This window comes from Mobula hypostoma, chromosome 3 (genome assembly GCF_963921235.1).
Source record: "Mobula hypostoma chromosome 3, sMobHyp1.1, whole genome shotgun sequence".
Taxonomy (NCBI): Eukaryota; Metazoa; Chordata; class Chondrichthyes; order Myliobatiformes; family Myliobatidae; genus Mobula; species Mobula hypostoma.
Genome location: NC_086099.1, coordinates 2,088,244 through 2,112,086, shown reverse-complemented (window position 1 = coordinate 2,112,086; position 23,843 = coordinate 2,088,244). Strand labels below are relative to the sequence as shown.

Below are 23,843 nucleotides of genomic sequence, written 5' to 3'. Positions count from 1 at the left end.
GAGTGGATGATTCTGTGAGTTCCAATGTGTACTTTAGACTGTTTCATTAAAATGGGCCCTTTTTCTTTTTATTTTCTTTACTAACCCTATAGTCAGATTAAGATTTATAAAGTTTAATCCTTTAATTGCATATGGTGTACTGTCTGATATTTTGCAGTTCGGATTTGTAACCAGCCAACATATCACGTAGCATCCACACGAACGAGATTTCTCAGTTTGGCTGGGCTAGAGGCTGTCTTACCCGAAACAAAAATGTATGCTGGCCAAACCTCAGGGTTACATCTATTAGAATTCTTCAAGGAAGTAACAAACAGGGTGGACAAAGGAGAAGCAGTGGATGTAATTTACTTGGATTTTCAGAAGGCATTTGATAAGATGCCACACATGAGGCTGCTTAACAGATTCTCCATTTTTTGACTGAAGAAATTCCTCCACATCTCCATTCTGAAAGGATGCTCTTCTAATCTGAGTCTGTGTCCTCTGATCTTGGACATTCCTGTCATAGGAAAACTCCTCTCCATATCAACTCTATCAAGGTCTTTCACCATCGTCATTGAAACCTCATTCTTCTGAATTCCAGTGAATAAAGGCCCAGAGTCAAATGGTCATCATATGATAAGCCATTCAATCCTGGAATAGGTTTCGGGAACCTGCTTTGAAACCTCTCCAGTTTCAGCATATCCCTTCTAAGGTAAGAGGCCCAAATCTGCTCACAATACTACACGAGACCTCATGGTGTTTTACACAGTCTCAACACTCCACCCTTGTTTTTATATTCTAGTCCTATTGAAATGAATGCTAACATCGCATCTGCCTTCCTCAACACAGACACAACCTGCAAAATAACCTTTAGGGAATCCTCAGATTTTTGAATTTTCTCTCCATTTAGAAAACAGTAATCTTTTCATTTCCTCTACCAAAGTGCATGACCATATACCTCCCGACACTGTATTCCATTGGCCACTTCTTTGCCCATTCTCCTCATCTGTCTAACCCCTTCTGCAGCCGCTCTACTTCCTCAAAACACCTGCCCTCCACCTGTCTTTGTATCATCTGCAAACTTTGTAACAAAAAAATCAATTCCATTATCCAAATCTTGATATATAATGTTAAAAGAACTGGTCCTAACACACAGATCCCTGTGGGACACCACTAGTCACTGGCAGCCAACCAGAAAAAGCTCCTTTTATTCCCACTCTACCTCCTGCCAATCAGCCACTGCTTTATCCAGGCTAGAATCTTTTCTGTAATACTATGGGCTCATAGCTTGTTAAGCAGCCTCTTGTGTGGTACCTTGTCAAAGGTCTTCTGAAAATCCAACTACACACCATCAACTGATTCTCCCTTGTCTATCCTGCCTGTTACTTCTTCAAAGAATTCCAACAGATCTGTCAGGCAAGATTTTCCCCTGAGGAAACCAAGCTGACTACGGCCTATTTTATCATGTGCCTCCAAGTACCCCAAAACAACATCCATAACAATCAACTCCAACATCTTCCCAACTACTAGTCATAGTCATACTTTATTGATCCTGGGGGAAATTGGTTTTCATTACAGTTGCACCATAAATCATTATATAGTAATAAAACCATAAATAGTTAAATAGTAATATGTAATTTATGCCAGGAAATAAGTCCAGGACTAGCCTATTGGCTCAGGCTGTCCGACCCTCCAAGGGAGGAGTTGTAAAGTTTGATGGCCACAGGCAGGAATGACTTCTTATGACGCTTTGTGCTGCATCTCGGTGGAACAAAGGCCTATACTAACTGTTCTTCTGCCTCTCTCCCTTCTTAAGGTGTGAAGAGATGACTGCAATTCTCCAGTCTTCCAGGACCCTTGCAGAATCAAGTGATTCCTGAAAGATCATTGCTAATGCCTCCACAATCTCTTTAGTCACCTCTTTCAGAACCCTGGGTGTACACCATCTTGTCCAGGTGATTTGCCTACCTTCAGACCTTTCCGTTTTCCAAGAACCTTCTCCCTAGTAATAGTATTTTCACACACTTCATGACCCCCTAAGAACTGGAACTTCCACTATACTGCTAGTGTCTTCCACAGTGCAAAATGCTTATTCAGTTCATCCGCCATTTCCTTGTCCTCCATTACTATCTCTCCAGCATTGTTTTCCAGCGGTCTAATATCCACTCTCACCTCTCTTTTACACTTCATGAAACTTCCGGTATTCTCTATAATTCTCTAGCTTACTTTCAAATTGTATTTTTACCTGAATGATTTTGTTTATACTTTATTGTCGCCAAACAATTGATACTAGAGCGTACAATCATCATAGCGATATTTGATTCTGCTCTTCGTGTTCCCTGGAGTACAAATCGATAGTAAATATTAAAAATTTAAATTATAAATCATAAATAGAAAATAGAAAAGGGAAAGTAAGGTAGTGCAAAAAAACCGAGAGGCAGGTCCGGATATTTGGAGGGTACGGCCCAGATCCGGGTCAGGGTCCGTTCAGCAGTCTTATCACAGTTGGAAAGAAGCTGTTCCCAAGTCTGACCGTACGAGTCTTCAAGCTCCTGAGCCTTCCCCCGGAGGGAAGAGGGACGAAAAGTGTGTTGGCTGGGTGGGTCGTGTCCTTGATTATCCTGGCAGCACTGCTCCGACAGCGTGCGGTGTAAAGTGAGTCCAAGGATGGAAGATTGGTTTGTGTGATGTGCTGGGTTTTAGTTGCCTTATGTTGGTATTTAAAAGCTTCTCAATCCTCTAACTTCCCACTAATCTTTGCTGCCTCTCTGGCTTTTATGTGGGTGTTGACTTCCCTTGTTAGCCATGGTTGTATCATAGAAACATAGAAAACCTACAGCACAACACAGGCCCTTCAGCCCACAAAGCTGTGCTGAACATGTCCTTATCTCAGAACTACCTAGGCTTACCCACAGCCCTCTATTTTTCTAAACTCCATGTATCCATGCAGGAGTCTCTTACAAGACCCTATCGTTTCCACCTCCACCATTGTCGCCAGCAGCCCATTCCACACACTCACCACGCTCTTCATAAAAAAAACTTGCCCCTGACATCTCTTTCGTACCTACTTCCAAGCACCTTAAAACAATGCCCTTTCACGCTAGACATTTCAGCCCTGGGAAAAAGCCTTTGACTATCCACATGATCAATGCCTCTCATTATCTTGTACACCTCTATCAGGTCACCTCTCATCCTCCGTCGTTCCAAGGAGAAAAGGCCGAATTCATTCAACCTATTGTCCACCAACTTACCAACCTGTCTCATTTCTCCCTATAACTCAGTCGGAGTCCTGGCAACATCCTAGTAAATCTCCCCCACAAGCTCTTAGACTTCTGAACTCCCAGCCTTATCATCTTCAAAGTGCCACTAGTTAATCTGTTCCATACCTTCCAATATTTAAAATGAATGCACTTTAGTTTGTTATTTAAGTGTGATTCTTCTGTAGATTTTATCTGTACCTTCATAAGTTATCGTGTGTTCTGTGTACTACTCTGCTTTACACCCTGGTTCAGAGGAACGTTGTCTCATTTCTATATACATTACATACGTTAGATACATGTATATAGATAAATGACAATAAACTTGACTTGACTAGATCTTATTTGCACTATTTGCAGTTAATCACATCTTTCCTATAACAGGGTAACCAAAACTGAGCACAATATTCTAAGTGTGGCCTCACTGATATATTGTACAATTGCAACATAACTCTGCCGTTTGTATAATTTGATGCCCAGACTGATGAGAAGCATGCAGTGCCTATAAAAAGTATTCACCCCCACCTCCCCGTAAGTTTTCATGATTTATTATTTTACTACATTGAATCACAGTGGATTTAATTTGGTTTTTTTTGACACCGATCAACAGAAAAAGTCTCTTTCACGTCAAAGTGAAAACATATCTCTACAAAGTGATCTAAATTAATTACAAATACAAAACAAAAAAAACTGATTGCATAAGTATTTACTTCCCCTTTCACATGACAAAGCAAATCATCACTGGCATAGCCAATTGGCTTTAGAAATCACATAATCAGTTAAATGAAGATCTGTTTTTGAAGACCTGTGAGCAATCAAGGTGTTTCAGTTGATTGTTAGTAAAAATACACCTGTATCTGGAAGCTCCAACAACTGGTGAGTCAGAAACAAGGGAAAATCTGCAGATGCTGGAAATCCGAGCAACACGCACAAAATGCTGGAGGAACTCAGCAGGCCAAGCAGCATCTATGGAAAAGCGTACAGTCGAGATTTCGGGCTTTGTCCCCCATTACTACCTCACCAGCATCATTTTCCAGTGGTCCAATATCAATTCTCACCTCCCTTTTACTCTTTATATAACTGAAAAAACTTCTGGTATCCTGCTTTATATTACTGACTCTAGGCTAATTTAACATTGTGCAGGTTGATTGAAGAATGGAATGGTTGAAGGGAGGTATCTGTTTGTGAGCTGGTGGTATGGAACTCCTGCCTGATGGGAGGTGTGAGAAGACTGTGCAGTACAATGCAGGATGCTACTGTTGAGATAACACCTCCTGTAAATACAGAGCAATGTGCAGTTCCTTCAGCTCCTGCACATTGGAATTGAGCAAGTTTGGTGGAGTGTTCACTGACAACTGAATGTCCTTAACCTTCTCAGGGAGGGAGGGCACTGGTGCCTGCCTTGTGATTGCATCGATGTACTGGGCCCAGGACAGGTCATCTGACATGTTCATGGCCAGGTATTTAAAGCTGTGGATTCTCTCCACCATCACTGATCACCCAAATCATCACAGGCTGAATTATCATAATCCTACAGCCTCTTGGCAGCTAATCAAAATTTCACATATTCTCACTTCGCGTCACAAGAGCACATCTCCGACTTTAAAAAAAAAATCAACCGGACACATTAACTTAAAACCCACCACAATAATCCGATACCAAAATTCAAAGTTGAAAGTAAAATGTATTATCTGAGTATATACATGTCACCACATACAACCGTGAGATTCTTTTTCCTGTGGGCATACTGAGCAGACCTATAGAACAGTAATTGTAAGCATGATCAATGAACAAGAAACTGTGCAAATGCAAATACACTCAGACCCCACATAGTGCTGATTTGTTACAACATGGTTATTCAACTCTTTATTGAAATTTTTAAAAATTACAAAAATTCACTCCAAGCAACACTTAAAACTTCTGAAGAGCAGACGCCATGACAGCAAAGATTCACGCAGCCAATGAGAGCACTTTACACATGCTCTGAGCCACTCACAGCCAATCACATGCCAGTTCACACATTGCCCTCCCTGCATGTGTAAACATTCTTGCTCCCTCGCCAACTTTCCCCCTTTTTTTTCCAGCCGGAATATCTGGAAAACAGCCTGCAACTTCCAGTGAGGGTAGTACATCAAAGATATCTAGGAAAAGCATTAGCATTTAAACTGCAAGTGATACAGCGTTCGGAAGCTGGTGAGTGTCAGGTTGATGTTGGCTTCTCTTTTAAATTGACTACATCGATGATCAGGACAATTATAAAAAAATGCAGACAAGATAAAAGGTTCTGCAACGACGACCTCAAAGTTATTAATGAAGGTGACTCATTTCACTTGCTTGAAAAAAAATGGAAAATAGGCAAAATATATGGACAGATGAACACACACAATGAAACGTGCCCCTAAGCCAGCTGATAATGATGGAAAAGGCAAGGAGCATCTTCAATCATATTCAAGAAGAAAAACTTGATACACCAGTAACATTCACAGCCAACAGAGATCGGTTTGATAGACTTAAGCAGCACAGTAACCTCCATAGCATATGTATCTCTGGTGAAGCGGCTAGTACAGACAGCAAGGCAGCCCAGGACTTCCCTGCAACACTGAAGCCACAATCAAAAAGGACAATTACACTCCCGAGCTTGCAGTCAATGCGGATGAACCGGCCTATTTTAGAAGAGTGCCTTCTTGTACTTCCACTTCCTGAGAAGAGAAGCGTACATCTGGGTTTCAGGCTGCAAAGGATCGGTTAAAACATTTCTTCAGCCAAAGAGTGGAATTTATTACCACAGGCAGCTGAGGAGGCTAGGTTGTTGGGTGCACTTAAGGCAGAGCTTGATAGGTTTTTGATTGGAAATGGCATCAAAGTTTACCAGGAGAAGATCTGTAGTGTACAAAGGCTGTTGTAAATCTAGTCAAGAAGAAAAGAGCTTACGAAAGGTTCAAAAAACTTGGTAATAATAGAGAGCTAGAAAATTAGATACAGAGGAGAGGTCAGGGGTAAGTTTTTTACGCAGAGAGCGGTGAGTGTGTGGAATGGGCTGCCGGCAACGGTGGTGGAGGTGGATAGGATAGGGTCTTTTAAGAGACTTTTGGATAGGTACATGGAGCTTAGAAAAATAGAGGGCTATAGGTAACCCTAGTAACTTCAAAGGTAGGGACATGTTCGGCACAATTTTGTGGGCCGAAGGACCTGTATTGTGCTGTAGGTTTTCCATGTTTCTATTATAAGGCTAGCAGGAAGGAGCTTAAGAATGAAATTAGGAGAGCCAGAAGGGGCCATGAGAAGGCCTTGTTGGAGAGGATTAAGGAAAACCCCAAGGCATTCTACAAGTATGTGAAAAGCAAGAGGATAAGATGTGAGAGAATAGGACCTATCAAGTGTGACAGTGGAAACGTGTGTATGGAACCGGAGGAGATAGCAGAGGTACTTAATTAATACTTTACTTCAGTATTCACTATGGAAAAGGACCTTGGCGATTGTAGGGATGACTTGCAGCAGACTGAAAAGCTTGAGCATGTAGATATTAAGAAAGAGGATGTGCTGGAGCTTTTGGAAAGCTCAAGTTGGATAAGTCACCGGGACCGGATGAGATGTACCCCAGGCTACTGTGGGAAGCGAGGGAGGAGATTGCTGAGCCTCTGGCAATGACCTTTGCATCATCAATGGGGACGGGAGAGGTTCCGGAGGATTGGAGGGTTGCGGATGTTGTTCCCTTTTTCTAGAAAAGGAGTAGGGATAGCCCAGGAAATTATAGACCAGTGAGTCTTACTTCAGTGGTTGATAAACTGATGGAGCAGATCCTGAGAGGCCAGATTTATGAATATTTGGAGAGGCATAATCTGATTAGGAATAGTCAGCATGGCTTTGTCAAAGGCAGGTCGTGCCTTACGAGCCTGATTGAATTTTTGAGGATGTGACTAAACACATTGATGAAGGTAGAGCAGTAGATGTAGTGTATATGGATTTCAGCAAGGCATTTGATAAGGTACCCCATGCAAGGCTTATTGAGAAAGTAAGGAGGCATGGGATCCAAGGGGACATTGCTTTGTGGATCCAGAACTGGCTTGCCCACAGAAAGCAAAGAGTGGTGTTGTAGACGTCATATTCTGCATGGAGGCCACTGACCAGATGTGCCTCAGGGATCTGTTCTGGGACCCCTACTCTTTGTGATTTTTATAAATGACCTGGATAAGGAAGCAGAGGGATGGGTTAGTAAGTTTGCTGACGACACAAAGGTTGGGGATGTTGTGGATAGTGTGGAGGGCTGTCAGAGGTTACAACAGGACATTGATAGGAAGCAAAACTGGGCTGAGAAGTGGCAGATGGAGTTCAACCCAGATAAGTGTGAGGTGGTTCATTTTTGTAGGTCAAATATGATGGCAGAACATAGCATTAATAGCAACTCTTGGCATTGTGGAGGATCAGAGGGATCTTGGGGTCTGAGTCCATAGGACACACAAAGCAGTTGCGCAAGTTGACTCTGTGGTTAAGAAGGCATACGGTGTATTGGCCTTCATCAATCGTGGGATTGAGTTTGAAAGCCGAGAGGTAATGTTCCCTTATTCAAGCTATATAGGACCCTGGTCAGACCCCACTTGGAGTACTGTGCTCAGTTCTGGTCACCTCACTACAGGAAGGATGTGGAAGCCATAGAAAAGGTGCAGAGGAGATTTACAAGGATGTTGCCTGGATTGGGGAGCATGCCTTATGAGAATAGGTTGAGTGAACTCGGCCTTTTCTCCTTGGAGCGACGGAGGATGGGAGGTGACCTGATAGAGGTGTACAAGATGATGAGACGCACTGATCGTGTGGATAGTCAGAGGCTTTTCCCCAGGGCTGAAATGGCTAGCGTGAGAGGGCATAGTTTTAAGGTGCTTGGAAGTAGGCACAGAGATGTCAGGGGTAAGTTATTGTTGTTGTTGTTGTTTTTTTTTATAAACGCAGAGAGCGGTGAGTGCGTGGAATGGGCTGCCGGCAGCAGTGGTGGAGGCGGATACGATAGAGTTTTTTAAGAGACACCTGGATGGCTACATGGAGCTTAGGAAAATAGAGGGCTATGGGTAAAGCCTAGGTAGTTCTAAAGTAGGGACATGTTCGGCACAGTTTTGTGGGCCAAAGGGCCTGTATTGTGCTGTCGGTTTTCTGTGAGAAGGCCAGGGATGGGACTGAGGAGGGGGCGAAAGGGATCAGCATGATTGAATGGCGGAGCACTCGAGGGGCCAAATGGACTAATTCTGCCTGAATGTCTTATGATCTAACTCTCCTGCTCGGAGGCAGTGCAAAAGGAGACTTTAAGTTAAAGCCTATGATTGGTTATCACTCTGAAACACCACAAGCAATGAAAGGTCTTTTAAAGTCAAGTCTACCAGTGATTTGGAAATCAAACAAGAAAGTCTGGGTGATGATTGATGTTTTCCGAAATTGGTTTGTTTCACATTTTCGTCCAGCAGTGAAGGGGTATTGTGAGGAGCACAACTTTGAACCTAAAGCATTGTTCAAGCTTGATAATGCCCCAGGCCACCCTGAGAATCTTGACATGCTTTGGAACCACATTCCTGTAGAAGTGGTTTACATTCCACCTAACACCACGTCATTACTCCAACCAATGGATCAAGGAGGAATATCGCACATTCAAATAATTGTAGAGGAACAAAAGGTCAAGACAAACAATCCATCAGGCAATCTTGGAAAAACGGCAATGTCATGAAAACTAGACAGTATCAGCGCAGCCTGGGATGAAGTAACTTCAAACTGCATAAACGAAGTGCAGAAGAAGCTATGGCCGGAAGCATACGATGACATCCAAGGATTTCAGGTGGAACCAGTCACCCTAAACGTCGTTGAGCTGGCCAATGAAGTGGGATTAGAGGACGTTAATCCTTGTGACTGCATTCTTATGGTGAGAGCCTTAATAACGAAGAGCTTCGAGAATTGGCAAAGCAACGCATCCTTGGCGAATCTGAGGACACAGATGAAGAAGAGGAAACGCAGGCAAGAAACCTCACCATGAAATTCCTCAGCACTAGCATCACCATGATCGCACAAATCATGGACCAGTTCATCGATAATGGGAGCGAAACAGTAAGGCAAAGAGAGATGCTCTTTACAGGATTTCCTGCTACTGATAACTGCTTCATGAGAGGAAAGAAGCCAAAGTTAGAGAAGAACCCACAGCCTGGTCCCTCCCCTAAGATGTAAACACCACCCACTTCCTGTCGCTGCGCTGCACGGACGTACAGGTTACGCCTATTTGCATGTTCGTTACTCCACAAATTACTGTGTTTACATAAAATCATATATCATATATCTCAGGTTTGCTATTTTTAAAGCAGGCACACATGTTCATTTACATAATGTTGTAAATGACCCTGCACAGTGCTGATTTGCATAGTGCTGATTTGCATAGCGCTCCGCCTCCAAGGAACACATCCTCAGCATTAGGTGGGGTCTGAGTACAAGTAGCAAAAAAAAATAATAGCATGAAACAACCAGGAAAGGGTCCTTAAAGTAAGTCCATGGGTTGTGGGAATGCCAGAAATAGAATGAGTGTAGTTATCTCCTCTTGTTCAGGAGCCTGATGGTTGAGGGTTAGTAACTGTTCTTTAACTTGGTGGCGCGAGTCCTGAGTCACAATTCAAAAAGGGTGAGAAATGGAAACACCCTCCATCAAAGAAAATGTAATACTATAATCCCAATCAGCAGGACATCAAACCTTTCTTATTCTGATGCTGAGTAGAGTCCAGTCTTGAAACAGCCACACGGATTCCACCAAATCCATCGTTGCAACAAGAAAGGAAGTAATCCATTCACATCAGAATAGTCAGTACAAAAGCTAGACTATGCGCCTTCCATATAGAATAGTCTCTGCACTAGATTTCAAATGTCTGAACAGGTTATCAGAATCAGATTAAGTTCAATATCATCAGCATATGTCTTGAAATTTGTTGGTAAACAGCAGCAGTAAATTGCAATACATAATTAAAAACTGTAGATTACAGTAAGTATATTTAAAAAGTTAAAATAGTGCAAAAAGAGAAAAAAAGTAGAGAGGTAGTGTTCATGGGTTCAATGTTCATTCAGAAATCGGATGGCGGAGGGGAAGGAGCTGTTCCTGAATCATTGAGTGTGTGTCTTCAGACTCCTGTACCTCCTTCCTGATGGTAGCGATGAGAAGAGGGCACGTCCTGGGTGATGGGGTCCTCAATGATGGCTGTCGCCTTGTTGAGGCATCACTCTTGGAGGATGCCCTGGATGCTGGGAAGGCCAGTGCTCATGATGGAGTTTACTGCAGCTTCTTCAATCCTGTGCAGTGGCCCCCACCCCACCATACCGGACAGTGATGCAGCCAGTTAGAACACTCTCCACGGGTACAGCTGTTAATTTGCAAGTGTCTTTGGTGACACACCACAGCAAATCTCCTCAAACTCCTAATGAAATAGCTGCCATTGTACCTTCTTTGTAACAGCATCAATATGTTGGGCCCAGGATAGATCCTCAGAGATGCTGACACCCAGGAACTTGAAATTTCTACTCTTTCTACTTCCGATCCGTCGATGAGGACTGATGTGTGTTCCCTCATCTAATCCTTCCTGAAGTCCACAATCAGCTATTCGGTTTTACTGACGTTAAGTTCAAGGTTGTTACTGTGACACCACCCAACCAGCTGATCTGTCTTGCTCTTGTATGTCTTTTCATCACCAAATGAGATTCTGCCAGTAATGGTAGTGTGAACTTAAAGAAGGGTAACTTTGAAGGTATGAGATGTGAATTAGCTAAGATAGACTGGCAAATGATACTTAAAGGATTGACGGTGGATATGCAATGACAAGCATTTAAAGATCGCATAGATGAACTACAACAATTGTTCATCCCAGTTTGGCAAAAGAATAAATCGAGGAAGGTAGTGCACCCGTGGCTGACAAGGGAAATTAGGGATAGTATCAATTCCAAAGAAGAAACATACAAATTAGCCAGAAAAAGTGGCTCACCTGAGGACTGGGAGAAATTCAGAGTTCGGCAGAGGAGGACAAAGGGCTTAATTAGGAAAGGGAAAAAAGATTATGAGAGAAAGCTGGCAGGGAACATAAAAACTGACTGTAAAAGCTTTTACAGATATGTGAAAAGAAAAAGATTGGTTAAGACAAATGTAGGTCCCCTACAGACAGAAACAGGTGAATTGATTATGGGGAGCAAGGACATGGCAGACCAATTGAATAACTACTTTGGTTCTGTCTTCACTAAGGAGGACATAAATAATCTTCTGGAAATAGTAGAGGACCGAGGGTCTAGAGAAATGGAGGAACTGAGGGAAAATACATGTTAGTCAGGAAGTGGTGTTAGGTAAATTGAAGGGATTAAAGGCAGATAAATCCCCAGGGCCAGATGGTCTGCATCCCAGTGTGCTTAAGGAAGTAGCCCAAGAAATAGTGGATGCATTAGTGATAATTTTTCAAAACTCTTTAGATTCTGGACTAGTTCCTGAGGATTGGAGGGTGGCTAATGTAACACCACTGTTTAAAAAAGGAGGGAGAGAGAAACCGGGGAATTATAGACCGGTTAGCCTAACGTCGGTGGTGGGGAAACTGCTCGAGTCAGTTATCAAAGATGTGATAACAGCACATTTGGAAAGCGGTGAAATCATCGGACAGAGTCAGCATGGATTTGTGAAAGGAAAATCATGTCTGACGAATCTCATAGAATTTTTTGAGGATGTAACTAGTAGAGTGGATAGGGGAGAACCAGTGGATGTGGTATATTTGGATTTTCAAAAGGCTTTTGACAAGGTCCCACACAGGAGATTAGTGTGCAAGCTTAAAGCACACAGTATTGGGGGTAAGGTATTGATGTGGATAGAGAGTTGGTTAGCAGACAGGAAGCAAAGAGTGGGAATAAATGGGACCTTTTCAGAATGGCAGGCAGCGATTAGTGGGGTACCGCAAGGCTCAGTGCTGGGACCCCAGTTGTTTACAATATATATTAATGACTTGGATGAGGGAATTAAATGCAGCATCTCCAAGTTTGCAGATGACACGAAGCTGGGTGGCAGTGTTAGCTGTGAGGAGGATGCTAAGAGGATGCAGGGTGACTTGGATAGGTTAGGTGAGTGGGCAAATTCATGGCAGATGCAATTTAATGTGGATAAATGTGAAGTTATCCACTTTGGTGGCAAAAACAGGAAAACAGATTATTATCTGAATAGTGGCCGATTAGGAAAAGGGGAGGTGCAACGAGACCTGGGTGTCATTATACACCACTCATTGAAAGCGGGCATGCAGGTACAGCAGGCGGTGAAAAAGGCGAATGGTATGCTGGCATTCATAGCAAGAGGATTCGAGTACAGGAGCAGGGAGGTACTACTGCAGTTGTACAAGGCCTTGGTGAGACCACACCTGGAGTATTGTGTGCAGTTTTGGTCCCCAAATCTGAGGAAAGACATCTTTGCCATAGAGGGAGTACAAAGAAGGCTCACCAGATTGATTCCTGGGATGGCAGGACTTTCATATGATGAAAAACTGGATCGACTAGGCTTATACTCGTTGGAATTTAGAAGATTGAGGGGGGATCTTATTGAAACGTATAAAATCCTAAAGGGATTGGACAGGCTAGATGCAGGAAGATTGTTCCCGATGTTGGGAAGTCCAGAACGAGGGGTCACGGTTTGAGGATAAAGGCGAAGCCTTTTAGGACCGAGATTAGGAAAAACTTCTTCACACAGAGAGTGGTGAATCTGTGGAATTCTCTGCCACAGGAAACAGTTGAGGCCAGTTCATTGGCTGTAGTTAAGAGGGAGTTAGATGTGGCCACGATCATACTGAATGGTGGTGCAGGCTCGAAGGGCCGAATGGCCTATTCCTGCACCTATTTTCTATGTTTCTATGTTTCTATGACCCTCGGGCTCGGCCAGCTCTTGTCCGTCCAGGGGAAAACAGCCTCTGAGAAATCACCTTTCTGTGGATGCTGTGTGATGTACCACCCAGTTACAAACCCGCACCACAAAATATCAGACCGTACACCATATGTAATTAAATGTTTGAACTTTATGAATCTTCATCTGAATATAGGGCTGGTAATGAAATTAAGAAAAAGGGCCCATTTTAATAAAAAGTCAAAAATGCAAGTTGGAGCTCACTCATTCGCCATTCTTCGAGTGTCGCTGATCTATGCTACCATCCGGTGGTCTACCTGCCCTCTCCACACACGTCTTCCCTCTTCATCTCTCGACAATAAACCGGAAAAAGTCTCCTTCCAGAGCCACAAAACAGAGCAACAATTTCCTGATTGGCTAACATGCATACCACAGTCCTGTTATCTTCAGTCATAACCCAAACATTGCTGCTACAGAGCAACCATTACCTCAGCAGTGAACATTACAGAGAAGCCATTTCATTAGCTGTGAATCTTTACAGCGCGTTACAGATGTATCATTAGCAAATTCATAGATGGCATTTGAGCTGTGTCTAGCCATACAGTCACGGGTACACAGAGAGTAGGGCACTGGGCTAAGCACGCATGCCAATGTTGATGTCAGCGAGGTGGATATGTTATTTCCAATCTGGACAGATTGTGCTCTTCCAGTTAGCAAGTCTAAGATCCAAATGTAGAGGGAGGTACACAGACCCAAGTTCTGGGACTTTTTGATCAGAGCTATTGGAATGATGGTGTTAAACGCTGAGCTGTAGTCAATAAACAGCATTCTAACATAGGTATTTGTATTATCCAGGTGATCCAAGACTGCATGAAGAATCAATGAGATTGTATCTGCAGCAGGCTTATTGTGGTGACAGGCAAATTGCAGCGGGTCCAGATCCTTGCTTAGGCAGGAGTTGATTCTCGCCATAACAAACATCTCAAAAAACTTCATCACCGTAGGTGCTGCAAGGAGCACCAGTCCATTGTCTCCCACACCATCACCAACCTTATTAACTCTGTGGGTCTCCCACCCATGGCCACCAACCTCATAGTTCCCTTACCCCACAACTCGTTTCTACCTCCTACCCAGGAGCCACAAACCTGCCTGTCCAGGTAGACCTCTTTGTTTGCCTTGTTCCTGCCCCACTGAACTTATATCTGCATACCTCGATTCAGTTTTAACTTCACCCCACCAGTCCAATCTCTTCCTACCTACATCCGTGACACTTCACACGCACTTGATCTTTTCAATAGTTTCAAGTTCCCTGGCCCGGATCATCACTACAGATGTCCAGGCCCTATACACCTACTTCTCCCACTAAGGACACAAAGCCCTCTGTTTCTTTCTGGCCACCAGACCCAACGAGTTTTCCTCCAACACCATTCTCCTCCACCTGGCAGAACTTGTCCTCCCTCTGAATAATTTCTCCTTCGGCTCTTCCCACTTTACTTTACTGTCGCCAAACCATTGATACCAGAGCGTACAATCATCACAGCGATATTTGATTCTGCGCTTCACGCTCCCTGGAGTACAAATCGATAGTAAATAGTAAAAATTTAAATTATAAATCATAAATAGAAAATAGAAAAGGGAAAGTAAGGTAGTGCAAACAACCGACAGGCAGGTCCGGATATTTGGAGGGTATGGCCCAGATCCGGGTCAGGATCCGTTCAGCAGTCTTATCACAGTTGGAAAGAAGCTGTTCCCAAATCTGGCCGTACAAGTCTTCAAGTTCCTGAGCCTTCTCCCGGAGGGAAGAGGGACGAAAAGTGTGTTGGCTGGGTGGGTCATGTCCTTGATTATCCTGGCAGCACTGCTCCGACAGCGTGCGGTGTAAAGTGAGTCCAAGGACAGAAGATTGGTTTGTGTGATGTGCTGCGCCGTGTTCACGATCTTCTGCAGCTTCTTCCGGTCTTGGACAGGACAACTTCCATACCAGGTTGTGATGCACCCTAGAAGAATGCTTTCTACAGTGCATCTATAAAAATTAGTGAGGGTTTTAGGGGACAGGCCAAATTTCTTTAGTTTTCTCAGGAAGTAAAGGCACTGGTGGGCCTTCCTGGCAGTGGACTCTGCTTGGTTGGACCAAGTCAGGTCATTTGTGATATAGACCTCGAGGAACTTAAAGCTTTTGACCTGTTCCACTTGCGCACCACCGATGTAAATTGGGTCTTGCAGTCCACTACTCCTTCTGAAATCAACAAGAAATTTCTTCGTCTTGCTGACGTTGAGGGATAGGTTATTGTCTTCGCACCATGCCACCAGGTTCTTAATTTCCTCTCTGTACTCAAACTCATCATTACCCAAGATACTTCATCATTACACTTCCTTCAAACAAAAGGTATATCCATAGGCACTCGCATGGGTCCCAGCTATGCCTGTCTGTTTGTCATCTATGTGGAATGGTCTATGTTACCAGCCTACACTGGTGTCCATCCCGCACTTTTCCTACACTACATCGACAACTGCATTTCTGCTGCTTCCTGCACCCATTCTGAGCTCGTCGACTTCATCAACTTTGTCTCCAACTTCCACCCTGCCCTCAAATTTACCTGGTCCATTTCCGACACCTCCCTCGCCTTTCTCAATCTCTCTGTCTCTATCTCTGGAGACAGCTTATCCACCGATGTCCATTATAAACCCACTGATTCTCACAGCTACCTGAACTATACCTCTTCCTGCCCTGTTACTTGTAAAAATGCCATCCCCTTCTCTCAATTCCTCCATCTCCACCACATCTGCTTTCAGGATGAGGCTTTCTGAATGACACTCAAAGCAGCTGTGCAGGGTGACTCTGTGGTTAAGAAAGCATACGGTGCATTGGCCTTCATCAATTGTGAGATTGAGATTAGGTGCCAAGAGGTAATGTTGCAGCTATATAGGACCCTGGTCAGATCCCACTTGGAGTACTGTACTCAGTTCTGGTCGCCTCACTACAGGAAGGATGTGGAAACCATAGAAAGGGTGCAGAGGAGATTTACAAGGATGTTGCCTGGATTGGGGAGCATGCCTTATGAAAAGAGGTTGAGTGAACTCGGCCTTTTCTTCTTGGAGTGACAGAGGATGAGCGATGACCTGATAGAGGTGTATAAGATGATGAGAGGCATTGATCATGTGGATAGTCAGAGGCTTTTTCCCAGGGCTGAAATGGTTGCCACAAGAAGACACAGGTTTAAGGTGCTGGGGAGTAGGTACAGAGGAGATGTCAGGGGTAAGTTTTTTATGCAGAGAGTGGGGAGTGCGTGGAATGGGCTGCCGGCAACGGTGGTGGAGGCGGATACGAGAGGGTCTTTTAAGAGACTCCTGGACAGGTACTTGGAGTTCAGAAAAATAGAGGGCTATGGGTAACTCCGGGTAATTTCTACGGCAAGGACATGTTCGGCACAGCTTTGTGGGCCGAAGGGCCTGTATTGTGCTGTAGGTTTTCTGTGTTTCAATGTTTCTATTTCATTTGAGAACTAGGGAGATGTTCTCCTTCTTCAAAACAAAAGGCTTCTCTTCCTCCATCAATGCTGCCCTCAACCGCATCTCTTCTTTCTCACGCTCACCCCATTCTGCCAGCACCCCACCACGGATAGGGATCTTCTTGTCCTCACCTACCACCCCATCAGCCTCCTCGTCCAACGCATAATTCTCCAAACCTTACACCATCTCCAGCGATTTCCCACCACCAAGCGTATCTTTCCCTTCCCCCTCCACTTTCTGCTTTTCGCAGGGATCACTCCCAATGCAACTCCCTTGCTGTTTGTCCCTCTCCACTGATCCCCATCCCGGCATTTATCTTTGCAAGCGAAACAAGTGTCCCACCTGTCCCTACACCTCCTCCCTCACTACCATTCCGAACCCAAAACAGTCCTTCCAGGTGAGATGTCACTTTACCTGTGAGCCTTTTAGGGTCTTATACTGTGCCCAGTGCTCCCAGTGTGACCTCCTGTATACTGATGAGACCCAATATAGATTGGGAGACCACTTCGCCGAGCACCGACACTCCACCCGCCAGAAAAAGTGGGCTCTCCCAGTGGCCACCCATTTTAATGCCACGTCCCATTCCCATTCCAACATGTCAGTCTTTTCTGGTTTCTTGGATATCTGGTGAGGAGGAATTTCAGAGTTGTATACTTGGATAATAAATGAACATTTGACCCTTTGCTATGGAATGATAGTCATTAAGGCGACTCACCCTGCTCTTCTATATTATTCAAAGTAATGCTGGACCAATTTCATCCTATCCAGGCGTATTATACCCTGTTATGGCAACTGTACTGCTCGAGACTGCAAGAAACTGCAGGGAGCTCAGCACTAACCAAAAGCCAGACTCCCTTGCATGTACTCTGTCCCCACTTCGAGCCGCCTTGGTAAAGAAGCCAACATTCTCAAAGTCCACATACCCAAGACATCCTGTTTTCCCTCCACAATCTGGCAGAAGATTTAAAAAAGCCTGAAAGCATGTACCAGCCCAAGGGCCATTTCTAAACCACTGTTAAACAATTAAATAATGGGCATTTGAGCTCACAGTCTTTCTTGTTAAGGCCTTGCACCTTATTGTCTGTCTGCAGTGTGCATTATCTGTATCTGGAACACTCTTAGTCACAGTCATAGTCATAGTCATACTTTATTGATCCCCGGGGAAATTGGTTTTCGTTACAGTTGCACCATAAATAATAAATAGTAATAACACCATAAATAGTTAAATAGTAATAAGTAAATTATTTATGCAGGAAATAAGTCCAAGACCAGCCTATTGGCTCAGGGTGTCTGACCCTCCAAAGTTTGATGGCCACAGGCAGGAATGACTTCCTATGATGCTCTGTGTTGCATCTTGGTGGAATGAGTCTCTGGCCGAATTAAGACGTAGGACTCAGGAGTTATTGTCTGCCTACATTGTCATGTGCCACTATCTTGCCAACCACACTGCCTGCAGTGTGCATTATCTGTATTGGGAACGCTCTTCTGCATTAAGATGTAGGACTCAGGAACAGAATCTGAGGCGAGTAGCCTTTGAGCCTGCTCTGCATTCTAAGCCTAATAGATTCTGTTACTGCTACCATATACTACCTCAATGCATTGTTGAAATGAAAAGATCTGTATGGGTGTCATGCAAAACAAAGCTTTTGTACAAGTGACAGTTATAAACTGATTTACCAATTAAGGAAATAACTTTCAAACTCTTTCAAGTACACCTTAATATTGTTCTAAAAGCTAATCAGATACTAATATTGTTTCCAAAACCTCGAAAGTAAAACAAAAACAATTTAGATACCACGAAGACAAAGATGATGGATATTAAAGACAAAAATTGTTAGAAATACTCAGCAGTCGATAGAAGGAGATTCAGGGTCAAACAGCTTTAAATACAACTGCAATTCTGCACAAGCACACAAATGGATTCGCATTATACCTCAAAGGCACGTTGCGTTGTAACTCAGTTCATAACACACCACACTGTAATATCACTTTCACCACAATGGGAGCACCAGTGAGGGGCCAAGTACTTGTGGCAGATTCCTGGCACACAACTCTATCAATAACCCTTCTTCCCATGTGTACATATATATAAAAATTCCAAGTACATGTATTATCAAAGTATGTACACGATATACAAATCTGAGATTCGTCTCCTTACAGGCAGCCATGAAACAAAGAAACCCAAAAGAACCCATTAAAAAAGACCGTCAAACACCCAATGTGCAAAAAATAGAACAAATCATGCCAACAATAAGTAAGCAAATAGTATTTAGAAGTGAAGTTGACAAAAGTGGGTTCACAGCCACAATGTCGGTCATCGCTGCAGCTGGCCCAGGAGCCGGTTAGCTGCAGGCACAGCCTCAGTCCAGCACTGACCCATTCTTACAACACTGTGAGGACGGGTCAGCACGATCGGTCACATTTTGGCCTCTTCCTCACTCTTGGGCCCCGTCTGGAGTTGTAACTCCTTACAACAATGAATCCATCCGTTGTTATCGGCAAAATATCTTTCTCTGCATTTGGCAAGATCTCTCATGCCAGTCTCTTGTCCCATCACTCGCAGATATGGTGAAGCTGGTTTGGATCAGAGGATGTGACAGCTGTCAGGGAATGAAGAACTGTGCCTTCCCGCTCCATCGGGAAGGCGAAATGGGGGCATTTACAGCTACTTCTTTGATAGCAGAGACATGAGGTGCATGTGGCAGGGAATTCAGAGGATTAGACTACAAGGCTACCCTGGGCATCAGTGACCAGCATGCTTCACTACCTGACAGGCTGAATGTCTTTTACACCCGGTTGGATCACAGAACAAAGTGCTGGCGAAGAAGTTACCCCTCCACCGGAGAGCAGACACTCCGTCTGGCTGAAGCTGAGATGAGGAAGACCTGGCCACAGTCAACCCACGCAAAGCTGTGGGGCCCAATAACATACCAGGTCAGATTCTGAAAGACTGCGCGGCCCAGCAGATGGAGGTGCTGACGGATATAATCAACATCCCTCTGGAACAATCCATTGTCCCTTCAGTTTTCAAGGATGTAACCATCATTCCAGTGCCTAAGGTGGCGGCAGTAACCTGCCTAAATGACCACGGGCTGGTGGCAGTAACATCAACCATTATGAAATGCTTTGAGCGGCCGGTCATGGAGCACATAGAAGCCTTTCTCCCGGCTACACTGGACCCCTTCCAGTTTGCTTATTGCTCAGATCGATCCACTGATGATGGAATAGCCTCTGCCCTCCACTCTGTCCTGTCCCACCTGCAAAATGGGGTCTCATATCCCAGACTACTGTTTATAGACTTCAGTTTGACGTTCAATACCATCATACCCAGAAACTGTCGGGGAAACCGTCCTCACTAGGTTTCAACATCTCACTTTACAACTGGATACTGGAATTCTTAACAGTAAGGCCCCAGTCAGTCCAGTGGACAGCAGCAGCATCTCATCCTACTGAGCATTGGCTGAGTGCTCAGCCCACTGCTGATGCATGCTTGTGTCACACGATCCAGCTGAAACCACGTCATCACGTTTTCCAGATGATACAACAGTGGCTGGCCTCATCAACAACGATGACGAGACGGAGTACAGAGAGGAAGGGGAGCGACTGGTGGATTGGTGTGAGAACAACCACCTAAGCCTGAATGTGGAAACCACCGAGGAAATCATTGTGGACTCCAGGAAGATGCAGACGAACCATCCCCCTCTGTGAATACATGGCTCCTCTGTAGAGAGGGTTAAGTGCACCAGGTTCCTGGGAGTTCACATCATGGATGACCTCACCTGGTCCCTCAATATCACCTCCCTGAACAAGGAGGAACAACAGTACCTCCACTTCCTGAGGAGATTGGGGCAAGCAAGGCTCCCACCCCCCATCTCAACTGCATTTTATAGCAGCACTGTTGAGAGCATCCTGACAAGTTGCATCTCCATCTGGAATGGGAGCAGTCGAGCATTCGACCAGAAGTTCCTACTAAGGACTGTGAGAACGGCTGAGAGACTCATAGGGATCTCCCTACCATCCATCAGGAGTGCATACACAGGACCCTTGGTATTATCAAGGATCCCACACATCCATCCAGTATCCTCTTTGACCTTCTACCATCAGGGAGGAGACTACGATGAATAAAAACAAGAACGGGCAGGATGAGAAACAGTTTCTTCCCCTGGCCATCAGGTTTTTGAACTCCCAGTCCACTGCATCATATTTGAAGTGTCACTGGTTAATCTGTTCCATACCTTACAATATTTAATATTATTGCACTTTAGTTTTGTTATTTATGTGTGATTCATCTGCAGATTTTATCCGTACCTTCATAAGTTATCGTGTGTTCTGTGTACTACTCTGCTTTACACCCTGGTTCAAAGGAATGTTGTCATATACATTATATGGTTATATAGTAGTAGGCAGCCGTCGATCCCAGGGGATCATGGGTTTGTGCCTCTGGTGGACTCTGTCCTCTCCAGGACGGGAAGATTTGAAGAACCGGCTGTTGCCCGTGCAGCAGGTTCCCCCTCTCCACATCACTGACGTAGTCCAAGGGAAGGGCAAGCATCAATACAGCTTGGCACCAGTGTTGTCGCAGAGGTTGCCAGAGTGAAGTTGTAAGCAACATCAAACTGCCTTAGGGACCCGGCTCCGGATTTCTTCCTCGAGGTTCACTCTCGAAGCCTTTTTCATGGGCGCAAGGCAGTGGAAGTTTAAAGTCAGAGTTTTCCTTCTGCTGCCGTCCAAAGCTGACGAGCCCCACCTGCTTGAAATGGTTGTACAAGTTACATACATATATACAGTTAAATGACAATCAACCTGACTTGATGTAACTTAGTTCCAGTGACCTCTCTCCAATTTTGGCCTTATATTTCGTCACCTGTCCTCAAATCCAGTGTTGCAATTGGTTTTATATCAATAACCATGCACAACGTAAACATCTCTTAAATAAATATCTGTGATTACAAAAATCCAGGGCACTATCCATCGCAAACGTTAAAAGGAAAGGGCTTTCACGAGGGCCATCAGTCGGTTCGGGTCGACCAGGGATGCTGCGTCCTCGCTGCCAGGACAGTACTGCGGTACAGTATCTGGAGAGCAAGTTATCGTCCAGGCAGCAGACTCTCCCTCTCCACGCTGCTGATGAATCCAAAGGAACCACAAAGACCGATACAGTTTGGCACCAGCGGCGCCGCTGCAGGAGCTGCATTCGGGGGCTCCAGTTCCCGATTTCCCCTCGGGATTTACTCCCGATGCCTTCCCCACGAGTGCGTATAGCCGCAAGGCACTGAGGTCTGAGATCAGAGCGTTCTTTCTGCTCGATGCGCTGACGAGCCCAATCTGCCCGGCTTTACACAACAACATACACATCCATAATCACAACATTTCTATAAACTGACCTGATGTTGTTGACACAATCTTCATGGGCTTCAGACAGAGTTTTGATGTGCTTTGAGGAAACTGGGTCAAACAAAAGGACTTCTGTCTGTTCACATGCCACCGTCAAAACTGACCTGTGGAGAGGAAGGAGGAAGCGTTTAGCACCGAGTCGCCTGGGTCACGGAGGTGCTGGGAGGAACTGTGTTAAACATGCTGAAGCTGGGGACACACCCGTCGGGCGAGTACTCCAGGTTGAAGGCGGCTCCGTGCGTTTTGGTGCCGAGCGTCACCGAGTCGGCGGGGTTCATCGAGTAGTACAGGCTGGTCATGATGCAGTAAGTGTCGCGGCTGGGGTCCACCAGCGGCCCGAGGCCGCGGCCAAGCGAACGGCTCCTGACCCAGGAGAAGACGCCGGCTCGGCCGCGGCGGCCCCCGGCGAGAAGCGGGCGGACGGGCCGAATCTCCGCGCTCATCGCCGTTTGGGGGCCCTCCGCGTCCGTCCGCCACTCCCGTCCGCCACTCCGCTTCCGGCACGGCAGCCCCACTTCCGGTCCGCGCTCTCTCTGCTCCGGCCTGGACTACAGTACCGGGATGCCGGGGAGAAACCGCAGTGCGGCCCCGGGACGAAGGGCGGAGGAGAAGGGAGCTCAGTGAGACTTATCTGTCACCGTGTTTACTGCGGGTTCTCGTATATTCTGTTTATTAACGCCGGCACGTTCTGGTATATCAGCCCGTTTGACGCGCTCCGTCCCTGGTCGGTAGGTCGCACCTGGAGTTCCCAGCCGGCGGACGATTGCCCCCCTCGCCGCTCTGACACATCGGGAGGTCAGTCATGTACTCGGCCGGTTACAGCACTGCTTTTAAAACGCAAACACGAGGAATTCTGCAGATGCTGGAAATTCAAGCAACACACATGAACATCGACTTCTCTAACTTCCGCTAGGCCCCACCTCCCCCTCGTACCCCAGCTGTTACTCATTTTTATGCACACATTCTTTCTCTCACTCTCCTTTTTCTCCCTCTGTCCCTCTGAATATACCCCTTGTCCATCCTCTGGGTCCCCCCCCCCCTTGTCTTTCTTCCCGGACCTCCTGTCCCATGATCCTCTCGTATCCCTTTTGCCTATCACCTGTCCAGCTCTCGGCTCCATCCCTCCCCCTCCTGTCTTCTCCTATCATTTTGCATCTCCCCCTCCCCCTCCAGCTTTCAAATCCCTTACTCACTCTTCCTTCAGTTAGTCCTGACGAAGGGTCTCGGCCTGAATCGTCGACTGTACCTCCTCCTAGAGATGCTGCCTGGCCTGCTGCGTTCACCAGCAACTTTGATGTGTGTTACAGCAGTGGTTTGCCTTTGCCTTCTACCGGGTGAGTTTAAAGAAATCACCATGTGGGATGACCAGGACATCTAACTGCCTTGTTGTGCTCTTAGCACTCCACCAACACCTGCTGGCCTGCCTTCTTGACCGTTGGACCATTAATCAGTCTCCTCCGCTCAATCCGCCAGGGCCAGACTTCACACGCTGGGATAGGCAGATCCCCTACCTCACCGAGGGTAGAAGACCCACCGGCTACCCTCACCTGGTTTGGCCCGTCTGCCAAGATGGTTTACCGGGGAGTGTGGCCGCTGTGTGTGTTAACAGCTACTTGGAGCCACAGGTGAGAGCTGAGCGCCAGGTGGGGACCAAAGGTGGACGAGCTGCCCTGAAAAGGGCACGGCAGGCCCCCCCCCCACCAGAGGTGCTACCCCTCCCTAGACACCCCATCCTTCCCTACCTCCTCCAACTCCATGTTCCCTTTACTATCTCTGATCTGTCCTACCCTCACTCTGGCCATCTTCCTGTTCTTTAATCTGATTCGCCAAGGCCTTGT

The 23,843-nt window shown here is 45.5% G+C and overlaps 1 protein-coding gene across 1 annotated transcript in view; it reads right to left on the bottom strand.

Moving 5' to 3' along the window:
* The window catches only part of wdr32 (WD repeat domain 32), a 72,248-nt gene extending 49,337 nt beyond the window's left edge, over nt 1–22,911 (bottom strand). Inside the window, exons 1-2 of the mRNA XM_063042559.1 lie at nt 22,207–22,911; nt 21,996–22,109 (exon numbers count right to left, since the gene is read on the bottom strand). Coding sequence (XP_062898629.1) covers nt 21,996–22,109; nt 22,207–22,448 — 356 coding nt within the window. The 5' untranslated portion in view covers nt 22,449–22,911. The remainder of the gene's footprint in view (nt 1–21,995; nt 22,110–22,206) is intronic.
* Between the last annotated feature and the right edge of the window lie 932 nt (nt 22,912–23,843).